Below are 23,506 nucleotides of genomic sequence, written 5' to 3' on the forward strand. Positions count from 1 at the left end.
AAAGGAGTCCATGAGGCATTTATACGCACACACACTCACAAAACGTATCAACTTCATATATTGGTATATAAGAAAATAAATGTTTTAAAATTATATTGCCACCACTTTCCCTTCAACACGAGCCAAAAACAAACAAACAAACCAAACCAAAACAACAACAACAACAACAACAACAGAAAAACACAGATTAGGTTGAGAGGAGAAAAAAAAACAGCATTTCTTCTACACTACCAAACCAATCGTTTAACAACAGGGTCTAGTGTGCAATTTAAACTTTAGCGCATCCCTGAAGATCTTTATAAATCAATGAGACACTCACTTTTCCCTAAAAAGACACAGACAAGAATAAACAACTTGTCTCCCTATGGCTTTTTTTCATTGTGAAAGAGCCTGGAAAGTAAAAAGTGTAAGTAGGGAAACATATAAGCCGGATCGCGCCTGTAGTCCTAGCAACTAGGGAGGCTGAGGTGGGAGGATCACTGGCCAGGAGTTCAAGACCTGACTGGGCAACACAGTGAGACTGCCCCTCCATCTCCAAAAAACAAAACAAAACAAAAACACATATATATGTAATTTTAAATCTAAAGAACACATTTGTGTAATCCTAAACCAAACGAACGAATTGAAAAAAAAATTGTAATAAGACATCAGGGAAATCAGAAAACTGACTGAATATTTGCTAATATTTAAGAATCACTGTTAATATTTCTTACAGATATACTTGGTGGATTTACAGATGAAAAGCTACGGAGATTGGTTTTAAAATATCTAGTAGGTGGGGGCCAGGGGCGATGGATCACGCCTGTAATCCCAGCACTTTGGGAGGCTGAGGCGGGCGATCACCTAAGGTCGGGAGTTCGAGACCAGCCTGACCAACATGGAGTAACCCCGTCTCTACTAAAAATACACAATTTGCCGGATGTGGTGGCGCATGCCTGTAATCCCAGCTACTCGGAGGCTGAGGCAGGAGAATCGCTTGAACCGAGGAGGTGGAGGCTGCAGTGAGCCAAGATCGCGCCATTGCCCTAAGTTTCTTGTTGTCTGGGCAACAAGAGCGAAACTCCGTCTCAAAAAAAAAAAAAAATATATATATATATATATATATCTACTAAGTGGGATGAAACCAAATAGGTCATGTGCTAACAATGGTTGAAGGCAGGTAATTAATACATAAAGGTTCATTACACTCAATTCTCTATTTTCTAGAGACAGCTGAACATTTCTCTAGCAAGGAAAAAAGTACCCTATACATCAAAAATTCCTGTCAAAGGTACAGAAATTTGTGTTCCCCTACATCACCCATAATCCTTATTTTTTCTCATTCATCTGGTTTAACAATAATTCTATTCTCCAAACCAATTAACTTCCTCCAATAGACCTAAAACTAAAATACAAGACTATCTTTGTTGTCTTTTAATTCTACTCATAAGCTAGTCAAACGCTAGGTGAGAAAACGATCCAGGCTTCCAGTTTATAATTAGTAAACTTATTTTAACTTCAAGACAACGTATCTGTTTTGAGTCAGACTGATGAACTAGCAATAGTTTTGTTTTTTAATTTACCTTACTCTCCGCCTCGTATTTAAGTTTGGTGGGTAGTGTACGAACGTGTAATGTAACAGATGTTGTTCACTCCCAGGAAGTCAACTCTTTCCATCATGAGTGACAGAACTCGATCGAATGTGACACATAGAAATGTCTCAAAAATCTCTAGGTAAGTAACTCGCATATACCCTTATCCTCCCTCCCCAAAGCATTTCAAGCGGTTAGAAAGGAGCGACCCCGGTTGGCTGGTTTCTTCTTCTTCTTCCCTTTCTTTCTTAGGGGAAGGCTAGAGAGCAAAGAAACGACCAAAAAACAGGCCGGAAGAAGGAAAGCGAAAAGCATGAGGGCTGGACAATCAGCTCTTAAATAAATGAAAACTATATCCAAATCAGATTACGTTGAGAGACAGCGAACTGCTAAACACCTCTCCATAACTCTAACGTACCTGAAACCGCGAGTAGACAAACCCGGCCGTACATCACATTCAGGCTCCCTTCTCTCCCAAGTACTCACAGGTACAAGAGGCATAAAAAGAACTTCCCCACCCTCGCCAAGAGTAACGCAGAAAAAAACTCGCACCGGCCTGGGCCACGCTGGCGAAGCCGCCTCCGCGGCTACCCTCTCCGCGCGGCCAGGAACCCTCAAATGGCTGCCCCACTCCTCAGGCCGGGGAAGGGGTAGCGGGGGAAGCGAGGCTCGACTGGGAGGACCCGCCCGCCTTCGAGGCCCTACGTGCCCACCCTGCCCGGGGGCTTGGGCCCGCGCCGCACACTCTGGGCCCAGGCCTGGTACCCCGCGAGGCTCGTCGCGAGCCCAGACCCCGGTCCAACTCCGCGCCCGGCGAGACCCCCACACCCCACTGAGCCACGGCGGCCGCCGCCGTACGGACCCAGCCCCTAGCTACCTGTCTTCACTCTTGCTTTTCTGTTTCTTCCCCATTGCTTGTCAATGGCGCTCGTGGCCCCAGCCTCTCTATTCGGTCTCTCACAGACCCACTGTCTCCCAGCTGACTTCGGTCTCCGCTGAACTCCTTTCCCCCCGTGCTGCCGCCGCTCGCACCCGGCTCTCCACAGACCCGCGCACTGGAACAGGGCACATATGGTGTGAGTTCGCAGTGCGCAAGCGCATCGCCCCGCCGCCTCGGCGTGAGGACGCAGGGCGCGGCTCATCGAGAGCTGCGCTTCGGGTAGAGCGTCTCCGGTTGACCCGCCGGCCAGGCAGGAGCCCGAGCGCCCCCTACCTTCAAGCCTCCGCCACGAGCCGACGCCCGCGGGTTTTCCACGTTCTAGAACCCGGAGGTGGACAATGAAGCTGTCAATTTCCCCACCTCAGCCCTCTCCCAACGGGGAACGCACGCTTCGGTTCAGGAGTGGGCTTTGGGCTTCCCTTTATATCTTTGCATTCTCAGCCGCACGAAGTTCAACAAAGAACCACGACGAACCAATAATGAGTCCTGTGGGGTTCGCGAGAGAGATAAATCCAGGACAAAATAGGGACCTCTCAGTAACATCCGTGCATTATGCATTATGTACAGTCACTGAATAAAACACAGAACAGGACACAGCCGATCAATTCCCTAACATAGGTCTTCATCTTCACTCTCAAAGCGAGGGCGAGTTCTAAAAATTCCTGTGTTTAGAAGAGTCAAGAGGGAACCTACAGGGGTGGTGGAAAATGTTCTATATCTGGATCTGGCCAGTGATATTTTGGGTTTTAACTATGCAAAAGTTAATTGTGCTGTATATGTTTATGCCTGGACTTGAGGAAAAACGTTAACAAAAGTAAAAAAAAAGAAAAAAATGTTTATTCAACACTAACAGAATGAAAACGCAGTTCAAGCGTCACGGCTGAGCGAGAGCACAGCTGTCTCATTTCCAGTCTGGCGCACTGGACCGTGAATACCGAAGCACGCTCCTGAGAAAGTCCGGCCACGCCAGCCTGCGCACTAAGAAACTGCAACTCCCACCATGCTTTGCGGCCTTCCAGTTCGGCCGTGTACCCGGAGGAAAGCAAGGGTAGGACAACTTGGGTTCCGGGCTGCTGGGCGGGAGGCGCACGCGCAGAACTGTTCGCCACCCGACCGCCCGCCCCTTCCTCTGGCGTCCAAGGTGATACCGCGCGAGGTCCGCAGCCAATAAGGAGGCGGATGTGACGGCCCGTTTGCAGCCGCCGGCAGCTACTGCAAGGCAAGAGCCGGAGTGCACCTGTCTTTTGAAACTGCTGCTCTTTCACTTCTCAGGCATCACCGAGAGCTCAGGTGAGGCAGAGGGTAGTGAGAAAAATCCGACCACCACGTCCGGGTGCTGGTGAACATTCTGCTGCTCCACATCCGGAGCGGAGGAGGGGCGCAGCCCCAGCACCGGTGTCGGTGTCCTGGCGGAGGCTCTTGCGCATGCGCACCAGGAGGCGTCGAAGTTGGGGCCACCGGGACTGTGCCTTCTTCCTCTGTCTCCCCGGGCGCAGGGAGTGGCCGGGATGCCATTGGAGAGGTACCTGGGGTTCAGTTAAGGACCAGGCCGCTTGATTGTTTTGGCGGATACCTGTAAGGGTGTCCAGGAAATGACTAGGGAATTTGAGGACGCGCTGTGTCCCGTCCCACCCTTCCAGCGGAGCTGTAAAAAGGAAGAATCAGAGGCTGTGGTTTGAAGAATGAAAAGCTAACGGGGGATTGCATCGTCTCTTTACCCGGTTCTCAATACTCTAACCACCAACACCTACACCCAAAATAGCTCTTCTTAATCGCATCTTTTTCCAGTTATCCCGTAATTAATTCCTGGCCTCATTCTATAAAGTTCCAGGGTAAGCATTCTCTGTGTTTATCCCTGGAGCACAGCTTCCAACGTGCAATTCAGTATCTTATTTTCTTCTTCCAACCCCCTCACTGAGGGTCACAGTCCTACTGACATTTTTCTTGGGCGGTAGGGAGTGTGGAAATCTTTGCTGTATTTGAAATACAGCACCTTTCCAATTTTATATCACGAGGAGCTTACAGTTTGTTTTTTTAAACTCAAATACTTTTGAAACTTAACAGTGTAGTAATTTGAACAGAAGTTAGGCACGTGTTCATTCAACGTTAAATACATGTTTATTGAGTACCTACTGTGTTCTGTGGAGATACAAAGATGAAATCAAGTATGCTTTTCAAATGCTTTTCCCGTAAAGAAAAAGGAATCAGAATTGAAGTTTGCAAGAATATTTCTCTTCAGCTCAACGTTTATAGAGGGCCTGTGTGGGTCAGAAGCTGATTGAATGAATTCACAGTTTGTTGTGAAGTTTGGGGTGCTTCAGTATTATTTGCAAATGTATCATAGTTTATTGATATGCAACAGCCTCCTGCTTTGATAGGCAAATTATAAATCATTTCTGCAGTAATGACCCTGAGATACACATAAACTTGCCGTCTAATTGTTGGTATAAAATTTCTTGTACAAAATACTCCATTTCTTTTAAAAGAAGTAAAATTTTGGCTGGGAGCGGTGGCTCACGCCTGTAATCCCAGCACTTTGGGAGGCCGACGCGGGCAGATCACGAGGATAGGAGATCATAGCCATCCTGGCTAACACGGTGAAACCCCGTCTCTACTAAAAATACAAAAAGAAATTAGCCGGGCATGGTGGCAGGCGCCTCTTGTCCCAGCTACTTTGGGAGGCTGAGGCAGGAGAATGGCGTGAACCCAGGAGGCAGAGCTAGCAGTGAGCGGAGATGCGCCAGTGCACTCCAGCCTGGACGACAGAGCGAGACTCCGTCTCAAAAAAAAAAAAAAAAGTAAAATTTTATACTAATTGCTAGTACAAAATACTCCATTTCTTTTAAAATATATACTCATGTGCCACATAAGGACATTTCAGTTTTATGAGATTATGATACTGTATTTATTGTACCTTTTCTATGTTTAGATACACAAATGCCATTATGTTACAGTTGTCTGCAGTATTCAGTACAGTAACATGCTGTACAGATTTGTAGCCTAGGAGTAATAGGCTGTATGATATAGCCTAGGTGTGTAGCAGGCTGTACCATCTGGGTTTGTGTAGTCTATAATGTTTGAAACAATATCGAAATCACCTAATGATGCATTTCTCAGAATGTATTCCCATTGTTTTGTGGGTTTTTGGTTTTTGAGACAGGGTCTGGCTCTGTTGCCCAGGGTGGAGTGCAAGTGGTGCGTTCTCAGCCCACTGCAGCCTCTGCTTCCTGGGCTCAAGCTATCCTCCTCCCACCTCAGCCTCCCTAGTAGCCGGGACTACAGGCACACACAACCAGGCCTGGCCAATTTTTCTATTTTTAGTAGAGACGGGGTTCCATCATGTTTCCCAGGCTGGTCTCAAACTCCTGAACTCAAGTGATCTGCTCACCTTGGCCTCCCAAAGTGCTGGGATTACGGGCGTGAGCCATAGCGCCCAGCCTAGAATGTATTCCCATTGTTAAGTGATGCATGACTGTAATTGAGATAGGTCTTCCTTTCTAATCTGAATTAGTTCTATTTTGAAACTCTTACTTTGCACAGAGGAGTGATGATAGAAAAAAACCTAAAATTTAAAAAAGTATTTGGAGTGTTTTACATCAAAGTTAACACTGCCAGTAAATGGAAACCAGTATTAATTTTTGTGACCTCATAGACTTTTTTGTTAGGTAATGGGAGAACAGGAATGGACATTAATGCTTAGGGAACACCAGGCATTCTTCTTTACATAAATGGTAATGAGATGTCTTAGGAGTTAAATGAAACTCATTTGGGCAGCAGCCATGAAAAAATCTGTGTTTTGCTCAACTGTACTCTGTGTTTAAGTAAAGTTTAATACATATATTTATGTGTAAAACCTCAGTAGGTATACCTTCTTATTTGCAGTTGTTTCTGATTTCTCTTTCCCATTGGTAAAGAACACTGATTGTCAGTATATATCACTAGGTATAACTTCACAACTCATTTCTCTGTGGTTTGTTGACGTTCTTAAAGACTTGTCTTGGCTTTAGTGTAGTAAAACATATGCTAAATCAGAAGCACCCTAAATTTGCTATAAGTAGTTTTTGAGTGGTGTGACTAGAACTTATTGAGAATTAAATTTAAAAACACATAAAAATTGTTAAGCTGAACATCAAGTGCTTGGATGTCGTTAGAATACTCCATAGAGTACACATTATACACTTGCCAGAATTTTTGAAAATGGTAGAGAAAAGCTTGCTTATTGTTTGCATTTTTTAAAATGTATTTTGTAAATCTTCTCCCCAGCACCCAGGCTGAACTCTGTACCATTTGGAAGAATGGAAGCTGATGCATCTGTTGACATGTTTTCCAAAGTCCTGGAGAATCAGCTGCTTCAGACTACCAAACTGGTGGAAGAACATTTGGATTCTGAAATTCAAAAACTGGATCAGATGGATGAGGATGAATTGGAACGCCTTAAAGAAAAGAGACTCGAGGCACTAAGGAAAGCTCAACAGCAGAAACAAGTAACCTCTCTGCCCTGCTTTCTGAAATTGCTATAACAGTATGCGCCTAACAACTTATATATACATGTGCTGTAGTAGTTACATTTCGTTCTTTGTGTTTAGGGTTTTTGGAATTCAGAATACCTATTACTGTTAAAAATTTGCCCAGAAAAAAATATGTTTTAAAGACACATTCAAAATTAGCCCAATCTCTATATTAATCCACAGTCCAGTAAAAGAAAGATCTGCCCAAGATCATTTTTCTGAGCTTGGATTTGTTTGGTTGAATGGAGGGCTAGGGAGTCATTGGTTTCCATTTCAGGTAATATTAAAGCCGATTTAGCTATTTTCAAAGCAAACGAGATAAGACAGATGAGATAAGAGCTATTAAGTCAATTTATGTTGAAAAATTTATTTCAGGCATTTCCAATGAAATAATTATGTGGCATATTCAAAAGAATGCATGCCTTGTAACAGAGGTAGCCACAGCTCTGCTCTATCGTTGTTGTCTCTTAGAATGTTTGTGTAGAATAAACGCAGAGTTGTAAACTCTGAGTGAAACCAATGGATTAAATTCTGTAAATTGAAATTTTTTTTTCTGCTTTTTGAGATGGAGTCTTGCTGTGACACTCTGGCTGGAGTATAGTGGTGTCATCTCGACTCACTGCGACCTCCGCTTCCCGGGTTCAAGCAATTCTTCTGCCTCAGCCACCCGAGTAGCTGGGACTACAGGCGCACACCACCACGCCTGGCTAAGTTTTGTATTTTTAGTAGAGACAGGGTTTCACCAAGTTGGCTAGGCTGCCCTTGAACTTCTGACCTCAAGTGATCCGCCCACCTTAGCCTGCCAAAGTGATGGGATTACAAGCGTGAGCCACCGCATCTGGCCAAATTGAATTTTGATTAAAACATTTTTTCCATTGGGTTACATGGAAATACATTATCACCAACTCTGGTTCCTTTTCAGTTGACTGTGACTTAAACATGAGGCTTAACTTTTCTGAAGAAATAGGGAGTTTTGACCAGGCATGGTGGCTCATGTCTGTAATCCCAACACTTTGGGAGTCCAAGGCGGGTGGACAACCTGAGGTCGGGAATTCAAGACCAGCCTGGCCAACATGGTGAAACCCTGTCTCTACAAAAAATACAAAAATGGCCGGGCGCGGTGGCTCACGCCTGTAATCCCAGCACTTTGGGAGGCCGAGGCGGGCGGATCACGAGGTCAGGAGATCGAGACCATCCTGGCTAACACGGTGAAACCCCGTCTCTACTAAAAATACAAAAAATTGGCCGGGCGAGGTGGCAGGCGCCTGTAGTCCCAGCTACGCAGGAGGCTGAGGCAGGAGAATGGCGTGAACCCCGGGGGGCGGAGCCTGCAGTGAGCCGAGATCGCGCCACTGCACTCCAGCCTGGGTGAAAGAGCGAGACTCCGTCTCAAAAAAAAAAAAAAAAAAAAAATACAAAAATTAGCCAGGTGTGGTGGTGCACACCTGTAGTCCCAGCTACTCAGGAGGCTGAGGCAGGAGAATCTCTTGAACCTGGGAGGTGGAGGTTGCAGTGAGTCGAGATTGTGCTACTGCACTCCAGCCTGGATGATAGAGCAAGATCAAGTTCCCCCACAAAAAAAGAGAAGGAGTCTCGTTTGTATTGGTATAGCATCACTTTGATGTGTTTACACCCTCACGTTTAGAAGAGTTACTACAAAAGGAAATAATCTTTTATGAGTGAGTCCAAATTTTTATATTTTGAGTTTTCTAAAATAGAGTACGTTATATGGCTTTTACATGTACCCTATTTTAGAAAATAGGCTGCTTTTCTTTTTTTTTTCTTTTTTTTTTTTTTTGAGAGGGAGTCTCACTCTGTTGCCCATCCTGCCTTGACCTCTCAAGTAGCTGAGATTACAGGTGCCTGCCACCATGCCCAGCTAATTTTTGTATTTTAGTAGAGACGGGGTTTCACCATGTTGGTCAGGCTGGTCTTGAACTCTGACCTCAAATGATCCGCCTGCCTCGGCCTCCCAAAGTGCTGGGATTACAGGTGTGAGCCACCCCACGCCAGGCCCAATTGGCTCCTTTTCATAGTATAGGGCTGATAATTAGTATGCAAAGGACGGATTATTGGAATTTAAGGTAATATATGTTTAGGTTCTGCCACAAACTTATATTTCATGGTCACATTTAAGTACTAATTGCTAATGTGCAACTAAAAGTAATTATTTGTAACTAGGATATTTTTGTAGAGAGACTGAATTCACCTGATTTGCAGTGATGAACATACATTAAATAATGTCTTAAAGGAACTTTTTGGCAGTTCAAAACAGTGGTCTGAATATTTATAATTAAAACCAACTAAGGCAGACTGGCTATGGGCCTTATTATTAATGTATAAATCAATTTCAAATGAATTTGTCATCGAGTAATTCAGAGGGTCATATTTTAGAACTTTCACTGCATTTTAGTAGGTCTTTTTTTAAAATATTTTCTGGAAATAGGCAAGAAACCTAGTGATTTGTGTAGATATTCTTTTTATAAGAGATTATACAGTAATTAGATTATACAGTAATTTTGATTTTCTGATCCACGAGGGTATTGGGGAGATCAGTGTATGATTGACTTACACTCGGCACTTAATAGGTCTAGGTGAATCTATATTCTTCTGTCAGCCAAGCACCCTCCTACTGTTAACTAGAGCTGGCGCACTTAGGTAGGGAGCAGAACAGAGGGATAAGGTAAGAAATAGGAGTTAAGCAGAGGCTTGGGTGACAGCCACTGAGAGCCAGGTGCTGCCCGGCTGCCATGCCTCAGGTAGGCCCATCCTGTTTGATTCTGTTCTGCAGATACCTTAGGAGCACACGCTGTCCAAAAGGGGCTAAGAGCACAGGGGTGTAGTGAATGTGTCAGCAGAGGCTTGGAATGGGCACATCCTCCCTCAAAGGAGCCAGGACAGGTTCAGGTCTTCAGCCTCTTGGTTAAATACCTGAGAATAAATAATGAAAAGAAATAGCAGCTGTTTTTTTTTTGTTTTTTTTTTTTTTGAGATAGAGTCTTGCTCTGTTGCCCCAGCTGGAGTGCAGTGGCACAATTTCGGCTCACTGCAACCTCCATCTCCCAGGATCAAGCGATTCTTCTACCTCAGCCTCCCAAGTAGCTGGGATTACAGACGCCTGCCACCATGCCCAGCTAATTTTTGTATTTTTAGTAGAGATGAGATTTCGCCATGTTGTCCAGGCTGGTCTTGAACTCCTGACCTCAGGTGATCTGCCCACCTCAGCCTCTCAAAGTGCTAGTATTACAGGCGTGAGCCACTGCGCCCGGCCTAGAAATAGCAGCTTTTTAAAAGACAAATACTTTTTTTTTGGAGACAAGGTCTTGCTCTGTCACCCAGGCTGGAGTGCAGTGGTGTGATCTTGGCTCACTGCAACCTCTGCCTTCGGAGTTCAAGCAATTATTGTGCCTCAGCCCCGGAGGAGCTGGGATTACAGGTGTGTGCCAACACACCTGGCTAATTCTCATAATTTTTGTAGAGACAGGGTTTCACCGTGTTGCCTAGGCTGTTCTCAAACTCTTGTCCTCAATTGATCACCTACATCAGCCTCCCAAAGTGCTGAGATTACAGGTGTGAGCCACTGCGCCCAGCCTAACAAATACTTTTTAAGGGCACATATCATTGGTAAGTTGTGAAAGCAGTCATGGAACGTCATATGTCATTGGAGAATTGTATTTGAGAGTTAAACTGTGTATAGAAATTTCACATAAGAAAATATCAGGGTCTCCTGTGAGTGTCAGCTGGATGTAAGTGGATGTGATTTTGACACCGCAGTCACTAATATAGTCTGGGCCATGTTCACTGACGTCCAGAGGAGGAAGGGAGATGGCCCTCCTGGCTCTTTGGTTGGACCCCTTCTGGAGGCTGGATTCAGACCTCTGTCACATTTTAAGAAGACATTGGTGAATTAAGAGTGTGTTTAGTTGATATCCTGGAAGAGTAGGAACTCTAGAAATCTTTTCATATGAGAACAGTTAAAAGGAACTGGAAGTGTTCAGTGTGGAGAAGGGAAAACTTAGGCAATATGTGATGTTTGAAGGGCCCACATAGGAAAGAGATTAAAACTTTAATCTTTGTCCAAGCTGGAATCCACAGACCAGAATTATGGATATATTGCAGTTCAGTGTGAGATAACCTTTCTAACAATTAGTGCCGGTGTAGGGGCTTTTTAAACATTTATAAGGTTGTTATCAAAAGCAGGCAGGGCTCTTGAGCTTCAGAGCTGCAGTATCCTCCTTCTCTCCCCAAGACGAATTGGGTTTATCTCATAAGCATTATTTTTATTTTTATTTATTTTTGAGACAGAGTCTCACTCTTGCCCAGGCAGTGGCGTGATTTCAGCTCACTGCAACCTCTGCCTCCCGGGTTCAAGCAATTCTCCCGCCTCAGCCTCCCAAGTAGCTGAGATTACAGGCGCCCACCACCACGGCTAGGTAATTTCTTGGTTTGTTTTTTTTTTTTTTTTTTGTTTTTTTTTTTTTAAGTAGAGATGGGGTTTCACCGTGTTGGCCAGGCTAGTCGGGAACTCCAGACCTCAGGTGATCCAGCCGCCTCAGCCTCCCAAAGTGCTGGGATTACAGGCATGAGCTACTGTACCCAGCCTCATGAGCATTATTTTTAAAAGATTTGTAGTAACTTGGATCAAATGCTTCTGGTTTTCGTAGTTTAAGAGTACATGGATAGAGTTAAGTGGATATTTACATTCTGAGTCTCTCAAGTCTAAATTTTTATTTTGAAAGTTCTGAGAAAATAGACGTTTTAAGCTACAAAGACAGGTAATTGTCTTGAACCCAGGCCGTGCTGTGGAGACATTCACTGTCCATGGACTAGTTTTGCATTGACAGTAGAAACAGGAAAGTAAATTGCTAAAAGAAATTCATTTTTCTTTGACTTCAGCCAGGCACAGTGGCTCATGCCTGTAACCCCAGCACTTTTGGAGGACAAGGTGGGAGGATTGCTTGAACCTAGGAGTTTGATACCAGCCTGGGCAATATAGTAAAACCCCCTCTCTACCCAAAAAAAAAAAAAAAAAAATACTAGGCGTGGTGTGGCATGTGCCAGTGGTCCCAACTCCTTGGGAGACTGACGTAGGAGGATCTCTTGAGCCCAGGAGGTTGAGTCTGCAGTGAGCTATGTTCATGCCACCACGCTCCATCCTGGGCAACTTTAGCAAGACCCATTCTCAAAAAAACAAAACAAAAGAAAAAAAACACTTTTGGGCCGGGTGTGGTGGCTCACACCTATAATCCCAGCACTTTGGGAAGCCGAGGCAGGCGGATCACAAGGTCAAGAGATCGAGACCATCCTGGCCAACGTGGTGAAAACCCATCTCTACTAAAAATACAAAAAGTAGCTGGACATACTGTTGTGCGCCTGTAGTCCCAGCTACTCGGGAGGCTGAAGCAGGAGAATTGCTTGAACCTGGGAGGCAGAGGTTGCAGTGAGCCAAGATCGCACCACTGCCCTCCAGTCTGGTGACAGAGCAAGACTCTGTCTCAAAAAAAAAAAAAAAAAAAAAAAAAAAAAAACTTTTTTTTTAATTGACTTCATTACAAAATACGATGGTGATTTGGACACTTAAAATGTCAAGTGGTTCTGAAAGAGATATCTCACATGTGTAATGTTTTGCCTCTCTCCAAATTAGGAGTGGCTTTCTAAAGGACATGGGGAATACAGAGAAATCCCTAGTGAAAGAGACTTTTTTCAGGAAGTCAAGGAGAGTGAAAATGTGGTTTGCCATTTCTACAGAGACTCCACATTCAGGTAACTTTGTTTCCATCTGTGACTTTTTCTAAAAAAACACAGTGAATTGTTTGGCTGGAGATATACTGGCTTACTAGAGAAATGAAGAAAACTAAAAGAAAAAACTTCCTAAGTTGTTTCATTGTACTCTCTCATGTTATTTAGTATTAAGTTAAGCAGGCAGGGGCCCAGTGACTCAAGCCTGCAATCTTAGCACTTTGGGAGGCCAAGGGTGGGTGGATCACTTGAGGTCAGGAGTTCAAGACCAGCCTGGCCAACATGGCGAAACCCTGCCTCTACTAAAACTACAAAATTAGCCGGGTGTAGGGGCAGGCACCTGTAGTCCCAGCTACTGGGGAGGCTGAGGTGGGAGAATTGCTTGAACCCGGGAGATGGAGGTTGCAGTGAGCGGAGATCGCCACACTGCACTTCAGCTCCAGCAATAGAGTGAGACTCCATCTCAAAAAAAAAGAAAAAAAAAGTTAATTGTTATTTTAAAGAGTAACTTAAAGAACAGTTACATGCAAAAGTATAAATATTACTGAAAGTCAATATTCCCATATAAATGGCTTATATTTTTGAATTGTATTTTCACTAGCTAACTAAAAACATCTTAGAAATGTACACTTAAAATTCTTATCACCATGACAGTAATTATTTCCCTCTAGTATTGTGATATAGCCATGATATTGGGAACGGGCAACAGCTGTTGAGAGTCACTGTTCCTTCAGTTCCTCCTTGAAGGAACTAGCAACTGTGATGGGGAGACGGTGGCTTGGCCAAACCTTTCACCAGAGCAGAGTTGGGACTGCCAGTCTTGGCTAGAAGGAGAAGTGATTTTTCTTAGACCACCCTAGGTCTCCAAATTTCTCTAAAGAGGCAGATCTCTTATAAAATGTTAATACCTCCTCAGAAGAGGTCATATCTTAAACCAAAGGACTCAAGCCTTTGTGGTTTTTTGTGCACAGATTTGATTAGTTGCCAACGCTTAAAAATTGAGAGATAACTCCTTTTGAAAATATCCACATTTAGAATTTTTCTTTAAAAAATCAGGAAACTTGCTAATAGCATAGCTGGAACTGTAATGGCAGTCATCTGCTGACTGGCACCTGCCTACCTGGGACAGACAAGCACTGTGCTCTAGAGTCTCTGGCACTCACTGTGGTTTCAGCCCTGCTGTCTTTCTCATTTCTGTGGCCTTCTTGCCCCTTTGTCTTGATCTCACAACCCAACAGCTTCATTGTTAGTTAACACCTTTCAAGAATTGATTGCCTGGTATTCATTGACTAAGAATAAAAATGAAACAATATTGAGATGGTGAAATCCCTTGTGAGGAACAGTGAGAGAAGGGATTAGGCAGGTAGAAAGGTATCAGAGAAACCTCTGCTCTTGTGGTACACAACCATCTCCCATTGGCACACATTCCTCAAGTTGCCAACCTCTGACAAATATGATGAGGTGATATATAAATATACTAGTATGTAAAATATTATTTGTCCACTTGTGTTTTTTGTTTTTGAGACAGAGTCTTACACTGTCACCTAGCCTAGAGTGCAATGGCAGGATCTTGGCTCACTCCAACCTCCACCTCCCGGGTTCAAGTGATTCTCCTGCCTCAGCCTCCCGAGTAGCCAGGGCTACAGGCACCCACCACTACACCCGGCTAATTTTTGTATTTTTAGTAGAGACGGGGTTTCTCCATATTGGCCAGGCTGGTCTCAAACTCCTGACCTCAGGTGATCCACCCACCTTGGCCTCCCAAAGTGTTGGGATTACAAGTATGAGCCACGGCACCCGGCCTCACTTGTTTTTCGTATGTCTTTCCCAACTAGATTGTTGGTTTTGTAGAGGCAGTGCATTTGCCTGTATTGTGACCTACTGTTCTCTGGGATCACAGCCCTAAAGCAACTGCCTGACACATAGTAGGTGGTCAATAAATACATTTGATGGTGTATAAACAGTGCATCACCAGGAGTACTCACCTTCAAACAGAACCGAAAAATCAAAATCATCCAGTTAACTTAATATATTAGCAAAGTTCCTAGCACACAGTAGGCAGGATGCTTTCATGTACATTATCCCCAGAACATTCGCAATAATCTTCAGAGGCACTTATTATTATTCCTGTATTTCATGTATGGAAACCAAGATTTGGAGAAATTAAGTGACTCACCTAGTATCACTCAGATACTAAATGATAAAGAGAGAGATTTGAACCCATGTTTTAAGCCTATTGCTATTTTTTTTAATTTTTAATTTTTGTGGGTAGTAGTAGGTAAATATGGGGTACATGAGGTATTTTAACACAGGCATGCAATGTTTAATAATCACATCAGGGTAAATGTAGTATCCATCACCTCAAGCTTTTATCCTTTGTGTTATATACAATCTAATTATGCTCTTTTAGTTATTTTTAAACGTACGTAAAGGCCTATAGCTATTTATACCATGACTGTTGTTTTGGATTTTTTTTTTTTTTTTTTTTTTTTTTTGAGACAGAGTCTGGCTCTGTCGCCCAGGCTGGAGTGCAGTGGCGCAATCTCGGCTCACTGCAAGCTCCTCCTCTCGGGTTCACGCCATTCTCCTGCCTCAGCCTCTCCGAGTAGCTGGGACTACAGGCGCCCGCCACCACGCCCGGCTAATTTTTTGTATTTTTAGTAGAGACGGGGTTTCACCATGGTCTCGATCTCCTGACCTCGTGATCCGCCCGCCTCGGCCTCCCAAAGTGCTGAGATTACAAGCGTGAGCCACCGCGCCCGGCCGGATTTTTAAAACTTGATTGACGGGTTGGGCGCCATGGCTCACGCCTGTAATCGAGTACTTTGGGAGGCCGAGGCAGGTGGATCATGAGGTCAGGAGATCGAGGCCATCCTGGCCAACATGGTAAAAACCCATCTCTACTAAAATTTAAAATATTAGCCAGGCATGGTGGCTCATGCCTGTAGTCCCAGTTGCGCAGGAGGCTGAGGCAGGGGAATTGCTTGAACCTGGGAGGCGGAGGTTGCATTGAGCCGAGATCGTGCCACTTCACTCCAGCCTGGCAATAGAGCAAGACTCCGTCTTGCTCTTTAATAACAAATTAAAATTAGCCAGGCATTTTGGGTGCCTGTAATCCTAGCTTTTCAGGAGGCTGAGACAGGAGAATTGCTTTGAACCCAGGAGGTGGAGGTTGCAGTGAGCAGAGGTCATGCCACTGCACTCTAGCCTGGGCGACAGAGCAAGACTCCATCTCAAAAAAAAAATACATTCCTTACTGCAGTTAAAGTATGGAGTTGATATATTTACAAATTTTCAGGAACATATTTCTCATATAAAGGTTTATTTATCATTTGTTTTGAGCTTTATTTAAAAACCATTTATTAATTTGTTCTCTCACCATTTTTCACTGAAATCTCATTACTGAACTACGTGAGTGACATATGAAAAGATATATCCGGGGAAAAAGTGATGAGGCACCAAGGTTACACATAACTTATGTTAGACCCAAACCTAGTTCAGGAAAAACTACATCAAGTGCACAAAAAGCTTACTGGTAAAGATAACCATGAAGTATTTTGTGTGTTAGTCATCTAAAGAGGTAGTTCTCAAGCTTTATTTGAGCATAAGAACAGCTGTGTGTTTCCCAACTCCACTGCCAGAGAATTTTGATTCATCTGGATATTTTAAAAGTTGACGGCAGGCTGGGTATGGTAGCTCACACCTCTAATCCCAGCACTTTGGGAGGCTGAGGCGGGTGGATTGCTTGAGGTCAGCAGTTCAAGACCAGCCTAGTCAACATGGTGAAACCCCATCGCTACTAAAAATACAAAAATTAGCCAGGCGTGGTGGCAGGTGCCTGTAATCCCAGCTACTCGGGAGGCTGAGGCAGGAGAATCGATTGAACCCAGAAGGCAGAGGTTACAGTGAGCCAAGATCGTGCCACTGCACTCCAGCCTGGGTGACAGAGTGAGAGTCCAACTCAAAAAAAAATAAGTAAATAAAAGTTGATCATAATGAACACCTGGGGTTAAGAACCACCGGTCTAAGATTGTTATGACAGTCTGTTTTAGAAACACTCGTGAATTGGCCAGTCGAAAATGAATTTTTTGAGACAGAGTCTCACTCTGTCGCCTAGCCTGGAGCGCAGTGGTGTGATCTTAGCTCACTGTAACCCCGACCTCCCAGGTTCAAGTGATTCTCGTGCCTCAGCCTCCTGTGTAGCTGGGGTTTCAGGTGCCTGTCATGACGCCCAGCTAATTTTGTATTTTTAGTAGAGATGGAGTTTCACCATATTGACCAGGCTGGTCTTGAACTCTTGGCCTCAAGTGATCTGCCTGCCTCAGCCTCCCAAAGTGTTGGGATTACAGGCATGAGCCACTGCATCAGGCCAAAAAATAAATTTTAATGCAAAGAAGATGTCACTTTTTTTGTTTGTTTTTTGTTTGCTTGTTGAGATGGAGTCTCACTATGTTGCCCAGGTTGGAGTACAGCAGCACAATTTTGGCTCACTGCAGCCTCTGCCTCCCAGGTTCAAGTGATTCTCCTGCCTCAGCCTCCCAAGTAGCTGGGACTACAGGCATGCACCACCACACCCAGCTAATTTTTGTATTTTTAGTAGAGACAGGGTTTCACCATGTTGGCTAGGCTGGTCTCAAACTACTGACTTCAAGTGATCCGCCTACCTCAGCCTCCCAAAGTGCCAAGATTACAGACGTGAGCCACTGCACCTGGCCAAGAAAATACCACTTCTGTTTCCGTCTTCATTGGAAGATGGCTTAATAAAAGTTACTACTGGTAGGCCGGGTGCAGTGGTTCACGCCTGTAATCCTAGCACTTTGGGAGGCAGAGGCAGGCGGATCACGAGGTCAGGAGATCAAGACCATCCTGGCTAACACGGTGAAACCCCGTCTCTACTAAAAATACAAAAAATTAGCCGGGCTTGGTGGCGGGCGCCTGTAGTCCCAGCTACTCGGGAGGCTGAGGCAGGAGAATGGCATGAACCAGGGAGGTGGAGCTTGCAGTGAGCCGAGCTCGTGCCACTGCAGTCCAGCCTGGACGACAGAGCAATACTCCACCTCCAAAAAAATAAAAAATAAAAAAGTTACTACTGGTATTTTTTAATTCCCTAGAAGCATAATGGCCACATTTATTTAAATATTATTAGTAACCCTTAGCCTTAATGTGCTTCTTACTGACAGTGTTGCATATTTAGGAGTAAGAAGTTTTTCCTCGGTAATGCTGTTCAGTTTTTCTTCATGACTTCCTAATATGGCACCATGTGTGCATTTCCGATTCTTGTAAGTCTTTTCCGAGTTCTGTCAAGTTTCAGTTTGTTCCTCTTCAAGTTTCCTGTGTAAGAGATAGGACAACTTCCTTTATGACTTAAAGCATATATTTAATATTTTGAAAGAGAATATCATTAATGCAAATCTGACTTTCTAGAATCTTATAGGCTGTTTGCCCATCTCATAATCAGGCAGCTAACCTCCGATCTGGAAGTGAGGTCATCTGACACAAGTTTAAGTTGGCTGCCATGTTATGAGAGTCAACAGAAAAACTACATAATTAGATTTCCCTTAATGATATTTATTTTGAAAAAAGCGATCTGTGGTTTTAGCTTATAATTTTCTATGTGTGGTTACTTACAGGTGTAAAATACTAGACAGACATCTGGCGATATTGTCCAAGAAACACCTCGAGACCAAATTTTTGAAGCTGAATGTGGAAAAAGCACCTTTCCTTTGTGAGAGACTGCGTATCAAAGTCATTCCCACACTAGCACTGCTAAAAGATGGGAAAACACAAGATTATGTTGTTGGGTTTACTGACCTAGGAAATACAGATGACTTCACCACGGAAACTTTAGAATGGAGGCTCGGTTCTTCTGACATTCTTAATTACAGGTAACTTTTAACAAAAGAAGAGATTGATTTTAATTCATGTATAGTTGATATTTTTACAAAAGATTTTTGTATTGTAACATTTATTTTATGAAATTAAGGCATTTCGGCTGAGATGTAGAAATTTTCTCAAAGGAAAAGCATGTTTTTTGAAGTGTGTAATATTAGCGTGATTTTATAGCAAAATCAGATTTACAGATAAAACTGATTTAATAGGTAAAACTGAGTCTCACCATACTCCTGACTATAAAAGTTTTCAGCTTAACTTATGCTATTGACACTAATTTTGTATTAATCTGGAAACTTAAAATGGCAATCCAGTGTTGACTGTTCCCTAATTTAAGCCAGATTACTCAAATGGATTCTGACTTGTGATTCTCTTTGATAAAATAAAAATTAAAAGGCAGACTCTTGCAAAGAAAGTTATATTTTAAAATACTAGATTTTTAACATAGATATTTCTGTTTTACTTATAGAGGCTGATGCATACAAAAAGGTTTCTATGCCTAGCTTACATTGCTTGCTATGAAGAACAGTTTTAGTTTGAAAACAATCTAAAATCCAACTTCCATTCCTTTGTCCACTTCTTCAGACAAATAATTTATCTAATTCCACAATTCAGAGCATATCATCTTGTCTTTTTTACCTTTTCTTGATTTGCAAAAGTAACAGGTAAAATTACCATTCCATTCCAGAGTCTGCAATTACCATTCCAGAGTCATGGTGCCTTTCAGGAAGTAGAAGGTTCTCTCACGTTTTTCTCTCTTCCCCCATTTTCCTCCCATCTTTTCTTTGACTCTCCTAGACATGCCGAAATCATTCCTATGTTGTAGAAATTGGTTTCATTTTCTTAATATTAACATAAAATATTAATATTTATTAAATAAAGTTATATATTTTGAAGCAATTTTAAGCCTTAAATTGCAGCCAGGTGGGGCACTTGTGTAATCTCAGAAGATTACAAACTTTGAGAGGCTGAGGTGGGAGAATCAGTTGAGGCCAGGAGTTTGAGACCAATTTGGGCAACATAGTGAGATGAGACCTCGTCTCTACAAAAAACTAGTAGAAACAACCCCCTGCACACTAGTACAAAGAATCCTCATTGACCCTTTGCCCATATTACCCAATTTTAAACATTTTATGTTTGTTTTATCATTGTCTTTATAGATACTATGGAGTATTTTGGGAACCATTCGAGTGGAAGTTGTGAATACAGTGTCCCTTTACTCCAAAAGACTTCCATATGTATTTTCTAAGAACAAGAAAATTTTCTTATGTAGCGACAGTACAATTATTAAAACAGGAATTATTGTGTAATTTACCGCTCTTATTTCAAGTTTTCTCATTGTCCCAATATTGTCCTTCATACCAAAAATGCAGCACATTTAGTTATTACATCTTTAGTTACCATTGTTATTCTTTGGGTCTTAAGACTGATGTTTTTGAAGAGTACAACTGTTTATTTTGGAGAACATCAACATCTCCCAGTTTGGGTTTGTCTTATATTTCCTCAAGATTAGATTCAGATTACTGATTTTTGACAGGCATATTATGGAAGTGATGCATCATATCAGGAGGTGTGTGATGGTTTCTCTCATTTCCGGTGACAACTGAGCACTGTGTTAACCAAATGTTAATCCATAATTAATGATAAAAAGGAAAATAGGTCTGGTGCAGTGGCTCATACCTATAATCCCAGCACTTTGGGATGCCAAAGCAGGAGGATCGCTTGAGCCTAAAGAGTTCAAGACCAGCCTGGGCAATGTAGTGAGATGTCATCACTACAAAAAATGTAAAAATTAACTGAGCATGGTGGCACACACCTGTAGTCCCAGCTACTCGGGAGGCTGAAGTGGGAGGATCGCTTGAGCCCAGGAAGTGGAGGTTGCAGTGAGCTGTGATCACACCACTGCACATCAGCCTGGGCCACAGAGTGAGACCCTGTCTCAAAAAGAAAGGAAAATAAAATTGATCTAAAACATTTAGTAGTACAAAATAAGGTTTAAGGCTATTAACCATCAATATAAGCATTATACCTCTTCCCTGACACCAGCATTTTAAAGAAATTTTATTCTATGTAACAGGAAGAAAACAAAGAGATTTTTGTGCAGTTTAGTATACTAGTACTAAATCATGAAGAATAAAATGCTTTTTTTTTTTTTTTAGTGGAAATTTAATGGAGCCACCATTTCAGAACCAAAAGAAATTTGGAACAAACTTCACAAAGCTGGAAAAGAAAACTATCCGAGGAAAGAAATATGATTCAGACTCTGATGATGATTAGAGCTCAGTAATTCTTTGTAAATTGTCTTTTTTTCTGCTTCAGATTTAAATGTGTTTTTAAAATTCTATTAATGTCTATACATTGGTCATCTAAATACTCATATTCTCGAGTTTTATATAGTTGTATCACATCGAAAGGTGTCTTTACTATTTTCTGTGTGGCCATCATGTTTAAGTTGAGGAAAACTCAGTTCTTAAATTATCTGGGAAGGGTCTGGATTCTCTATTTTTGAGATTGACTTTATCACAATATGATTCTTACATCTTTATACCATTTACAATTGTGTTTTAGATCTACAGAGTTAGAAATTCAAAAACTATTCCAGGACTAATTCTTAATCGGCATTATTTATACAAGAGGTCAAGTAACATTTACGAGTGCAGTACTGCACTCGTAAATGAATTATAAACACTCTTCTGGAATATATTTAAATAACCATTAAAGAACTGCTTATTTATTCTGGACACTGCATGTTGATGTTGAATCAACTGATGGCAGCAGAAAGCTATTTTGATTTGTGAACATACTGCCTTATTTAAAGGGTCCTGATTGCTTGTATTTTAAGACATTCATTAAAAAGAAACCAGGAAACACTTTTGAAATAACAGCATAAGGAACTTCACTGTCTCTGCTCAATAAAACACGTGTAACTGGAAGTTTATGTGGAAATTGTCATAAAAGCATACATCCAACAAAAACATTTTTTCAAGAAAGTCTTCTAATCTTAGAATAGGGAGTCTGTGGCATTGGAGCCATGACCCCATTCCCTCTCTCCAGTTCCCAATCCTGGACTACAGTTTCTCCTCTGGAAGAGTAGATTATTAGCATGCCTCATTCCCTGAAGCTCTGTGTTGCAGAAGCACTTTTGCAAGCAAGAGTAGCCAAGAGGTTTGGCACTCCTTCCTCCACCTAGTCCCCACTTACAGCACAGAAACTCTAACCCAGGAATATCAGACTAAGAATACTGGGCCTCAGTTGCTTTTGCCCCAGCTTACTCATAGGATGAAGGCTCTTTACTCGTACGTAGGGTGAAGGTTCCATGCAAGGAGATGCACTTGGAGGAGACCAGGAGTTCTATCACCCCTTTCCCCCTTGTAGACTGTGGGTATAACTCCTAGAAAAGCAGGCTACTGTCCCCATCCCTAGCTCTGGAGCAGCAGAACAGAGTTTCTGTCCAGTGGAAATGGCAAGTCATAAAAACAGCTCTGGGCCGGGCATGGTGGCTCACGCCTATAATCCCAGCACTTTGGGAGGCCAAGGTGGGTGGATCACAAGGTCAAGAGATCGAGACCATTCTTGCTAACTTGGTGAAACCCCGTCTCTACTAAAAATATTTAAAAAATAGCCAGCTGTGGCGGTGCGTGCCTGTAGTCCCAGCTACTTGGGAGGCTGAGGCAGGAGAATCACTTGAACCCAGGAGGCAGAGGTTGCAGTCAGCCAAGATCACGCCATTGCACTCCAGCCTGGTGACAGAGCGAGACTGTCTAAAAAAAAGAAAAAACAGCTCCATAACACTCCATAAAGGGACTGACTGGAATAGAATGAGGGAAGATGTTGAAGTGTAAGGGTGCCACCAAATACATTGGGTCTGGGGAGGGGAGCAATTAAGAGCAGATTGACAGCTCCCTGATGGCAACAGAAAAGGGAGTGCCAACAAGCTCAACAGAAAGAGCCTGGCACGGTGGCTCACACCTGTAATCCCAGCACTTGGGAGGCCAAGGCGGGCAGATCACTTGAGGTTAGGAGTTCAAGACCAGCCTGGCCAACATGCTGAAATCCTGTCTCTACTAAAAATTTAAAAATTAGCAGGCATCATGGCATGTGCCTGTAATTCTAGCTATTCAGGAGGCTGAGGCATGGGAATCGCTTGAACGCAAGAGGCAGAGGTTGTAGTGAGCCAAGATCACACCACTCCGCCCCAGCCTGGGTGACGGAGTGAGACCCTGTCTCAAAAAAATAGAGGCAGCTATTATTAGTCCTAGGGTTAGAACAAGCCTCAAAGATACTCTACAGGGGCCTGAATTTAACTGGATTAAACTGTGCAGCAACTTGTGCCCCAGAGCATTGTCAGAAACAATAGAGTGGCCAGGTGTGGTGGCTCATGCCTGTAATACCAGCACTTTGGGACGTGGAGGCGGGAGGACCACTTGAAGCCAGGAGTACAAAACCAGCCTCGGCAACATAGACCCTGTCTCTATAAAAAATGAAAAAAAAAAAGTAGTTAGCTAGTAAATTAGTGGGTGCTAATAGTAGGATGTGATAACAAAAGAAGTTCTAACTAACTGGAACCTTTCCCAAAAGATCAGGAAAAGGTAAAAGAGAGCCCTATCAAAACCACTGTCCTTGGGGCTAGAGGGAGTAGTCATGGTGACTGCACACACCCAGACTGTACTCGGAGGAGGGACATCAGAGCCTGCATACTTCAGGGTAAGTGGACTTAACTGAAATCCAGCCAAGAAACTAAACAAGAAGAAATGCTCTGGAGGGTAGAGGGTAGGAGTTGAAGGGAAATTAGTTTCCAGAGCTGCTGTGACACAGTATCTAAAGTATCCAGTCCTCAACAACAAATTACAAGACATACA

The 23,506-nt window shown here is 43.0% G+C and overlaps 2 protein-coding genes and 1 long non-coding RNA gene across 4 annotated transcripts in view; 2 read left to right on the forward strand and 1 right to left on the reverse strand.

Annotated features, from left to right (window-relative positions):
* Window positions 1–2,738, reverse strand: part of EIF5B (eukaryotic translation initiation factor 5B) — a 62,745-nt gene extending 60,007 nt beyond the window's left edge. Inside the window, exon 1 of one of the 2 annotated variants that reach the window (XM_055242360.2) lies at window positions 2,449–2,738. In XM_055242360.2, the coding sequence (XP_055098335.1) occupies window positions 2,449–2,483 (35 nt within the window). In that variant the 5' untranslated portion in view covers window positions 2,484–2,738. The remainder of the gene's footprint in view (window positions 1–2,448) is intronic. The other variant, XM_055242361.2, reaches the window with a different exon arrangement.
* On the forward strand, window positions 1,216–1,892 carry LOC129462423 (uncharacterized). The gene is made up of 3 exons (XR_008650846.1): window positions 1,216–1,270; window positions 1,639–1,713; window positions 1,824–1,892. It is a non-coding gene; the product is annotated as an uncharacterized lncRNA (long non-coding RNA).
* A 909-nt stretch (window positions 2,739–3,647) lies between the features above and the next one.
* TXNDC9 (thioredoxin domain containing 9) lies at window positions 3,648–21,580 on the forward strand. The gene is made up of 5 exons (XM_055242371.2): window positions 3,648–3,801; window positions 6,775–6,995; window positions 12,664–12,782; window positions 18,389–18,643; window positions 20,807–21,580. Exons 2-5 carry the CDS (start codon window positions 6,807–6,809, stop codon window positions 20,922–20,924), a joined length of 681 nt encoding a protein of 226 aa, XP_055098346.1. The 5' UTR covers window positions 3,648–3,801; window positions 6,775–6,806; the 3' UTR covers window positions 20,925–21,580.
* The last annotated feature ends 1,926 nt before the right edge of the window (window positions 21,581–23,506 follow it).

Source organism: Symphalangus syndactylus, chromosome 14 (assembly GCF_028878055.3).
Source record: "Symphalangus syndactylus isolate Jambi chromosome 14, NHGRI_mSymSyn1-v2.1_pri, whole genome shotgun sequence".
Classification (NCBI taxonomy): domain Eukaryota; kingdom Metazoa; phylum Chordata; class Mammalia; order Primates; family Hylobatidae; genus Symphalangus; species Symphalangus syndactylus.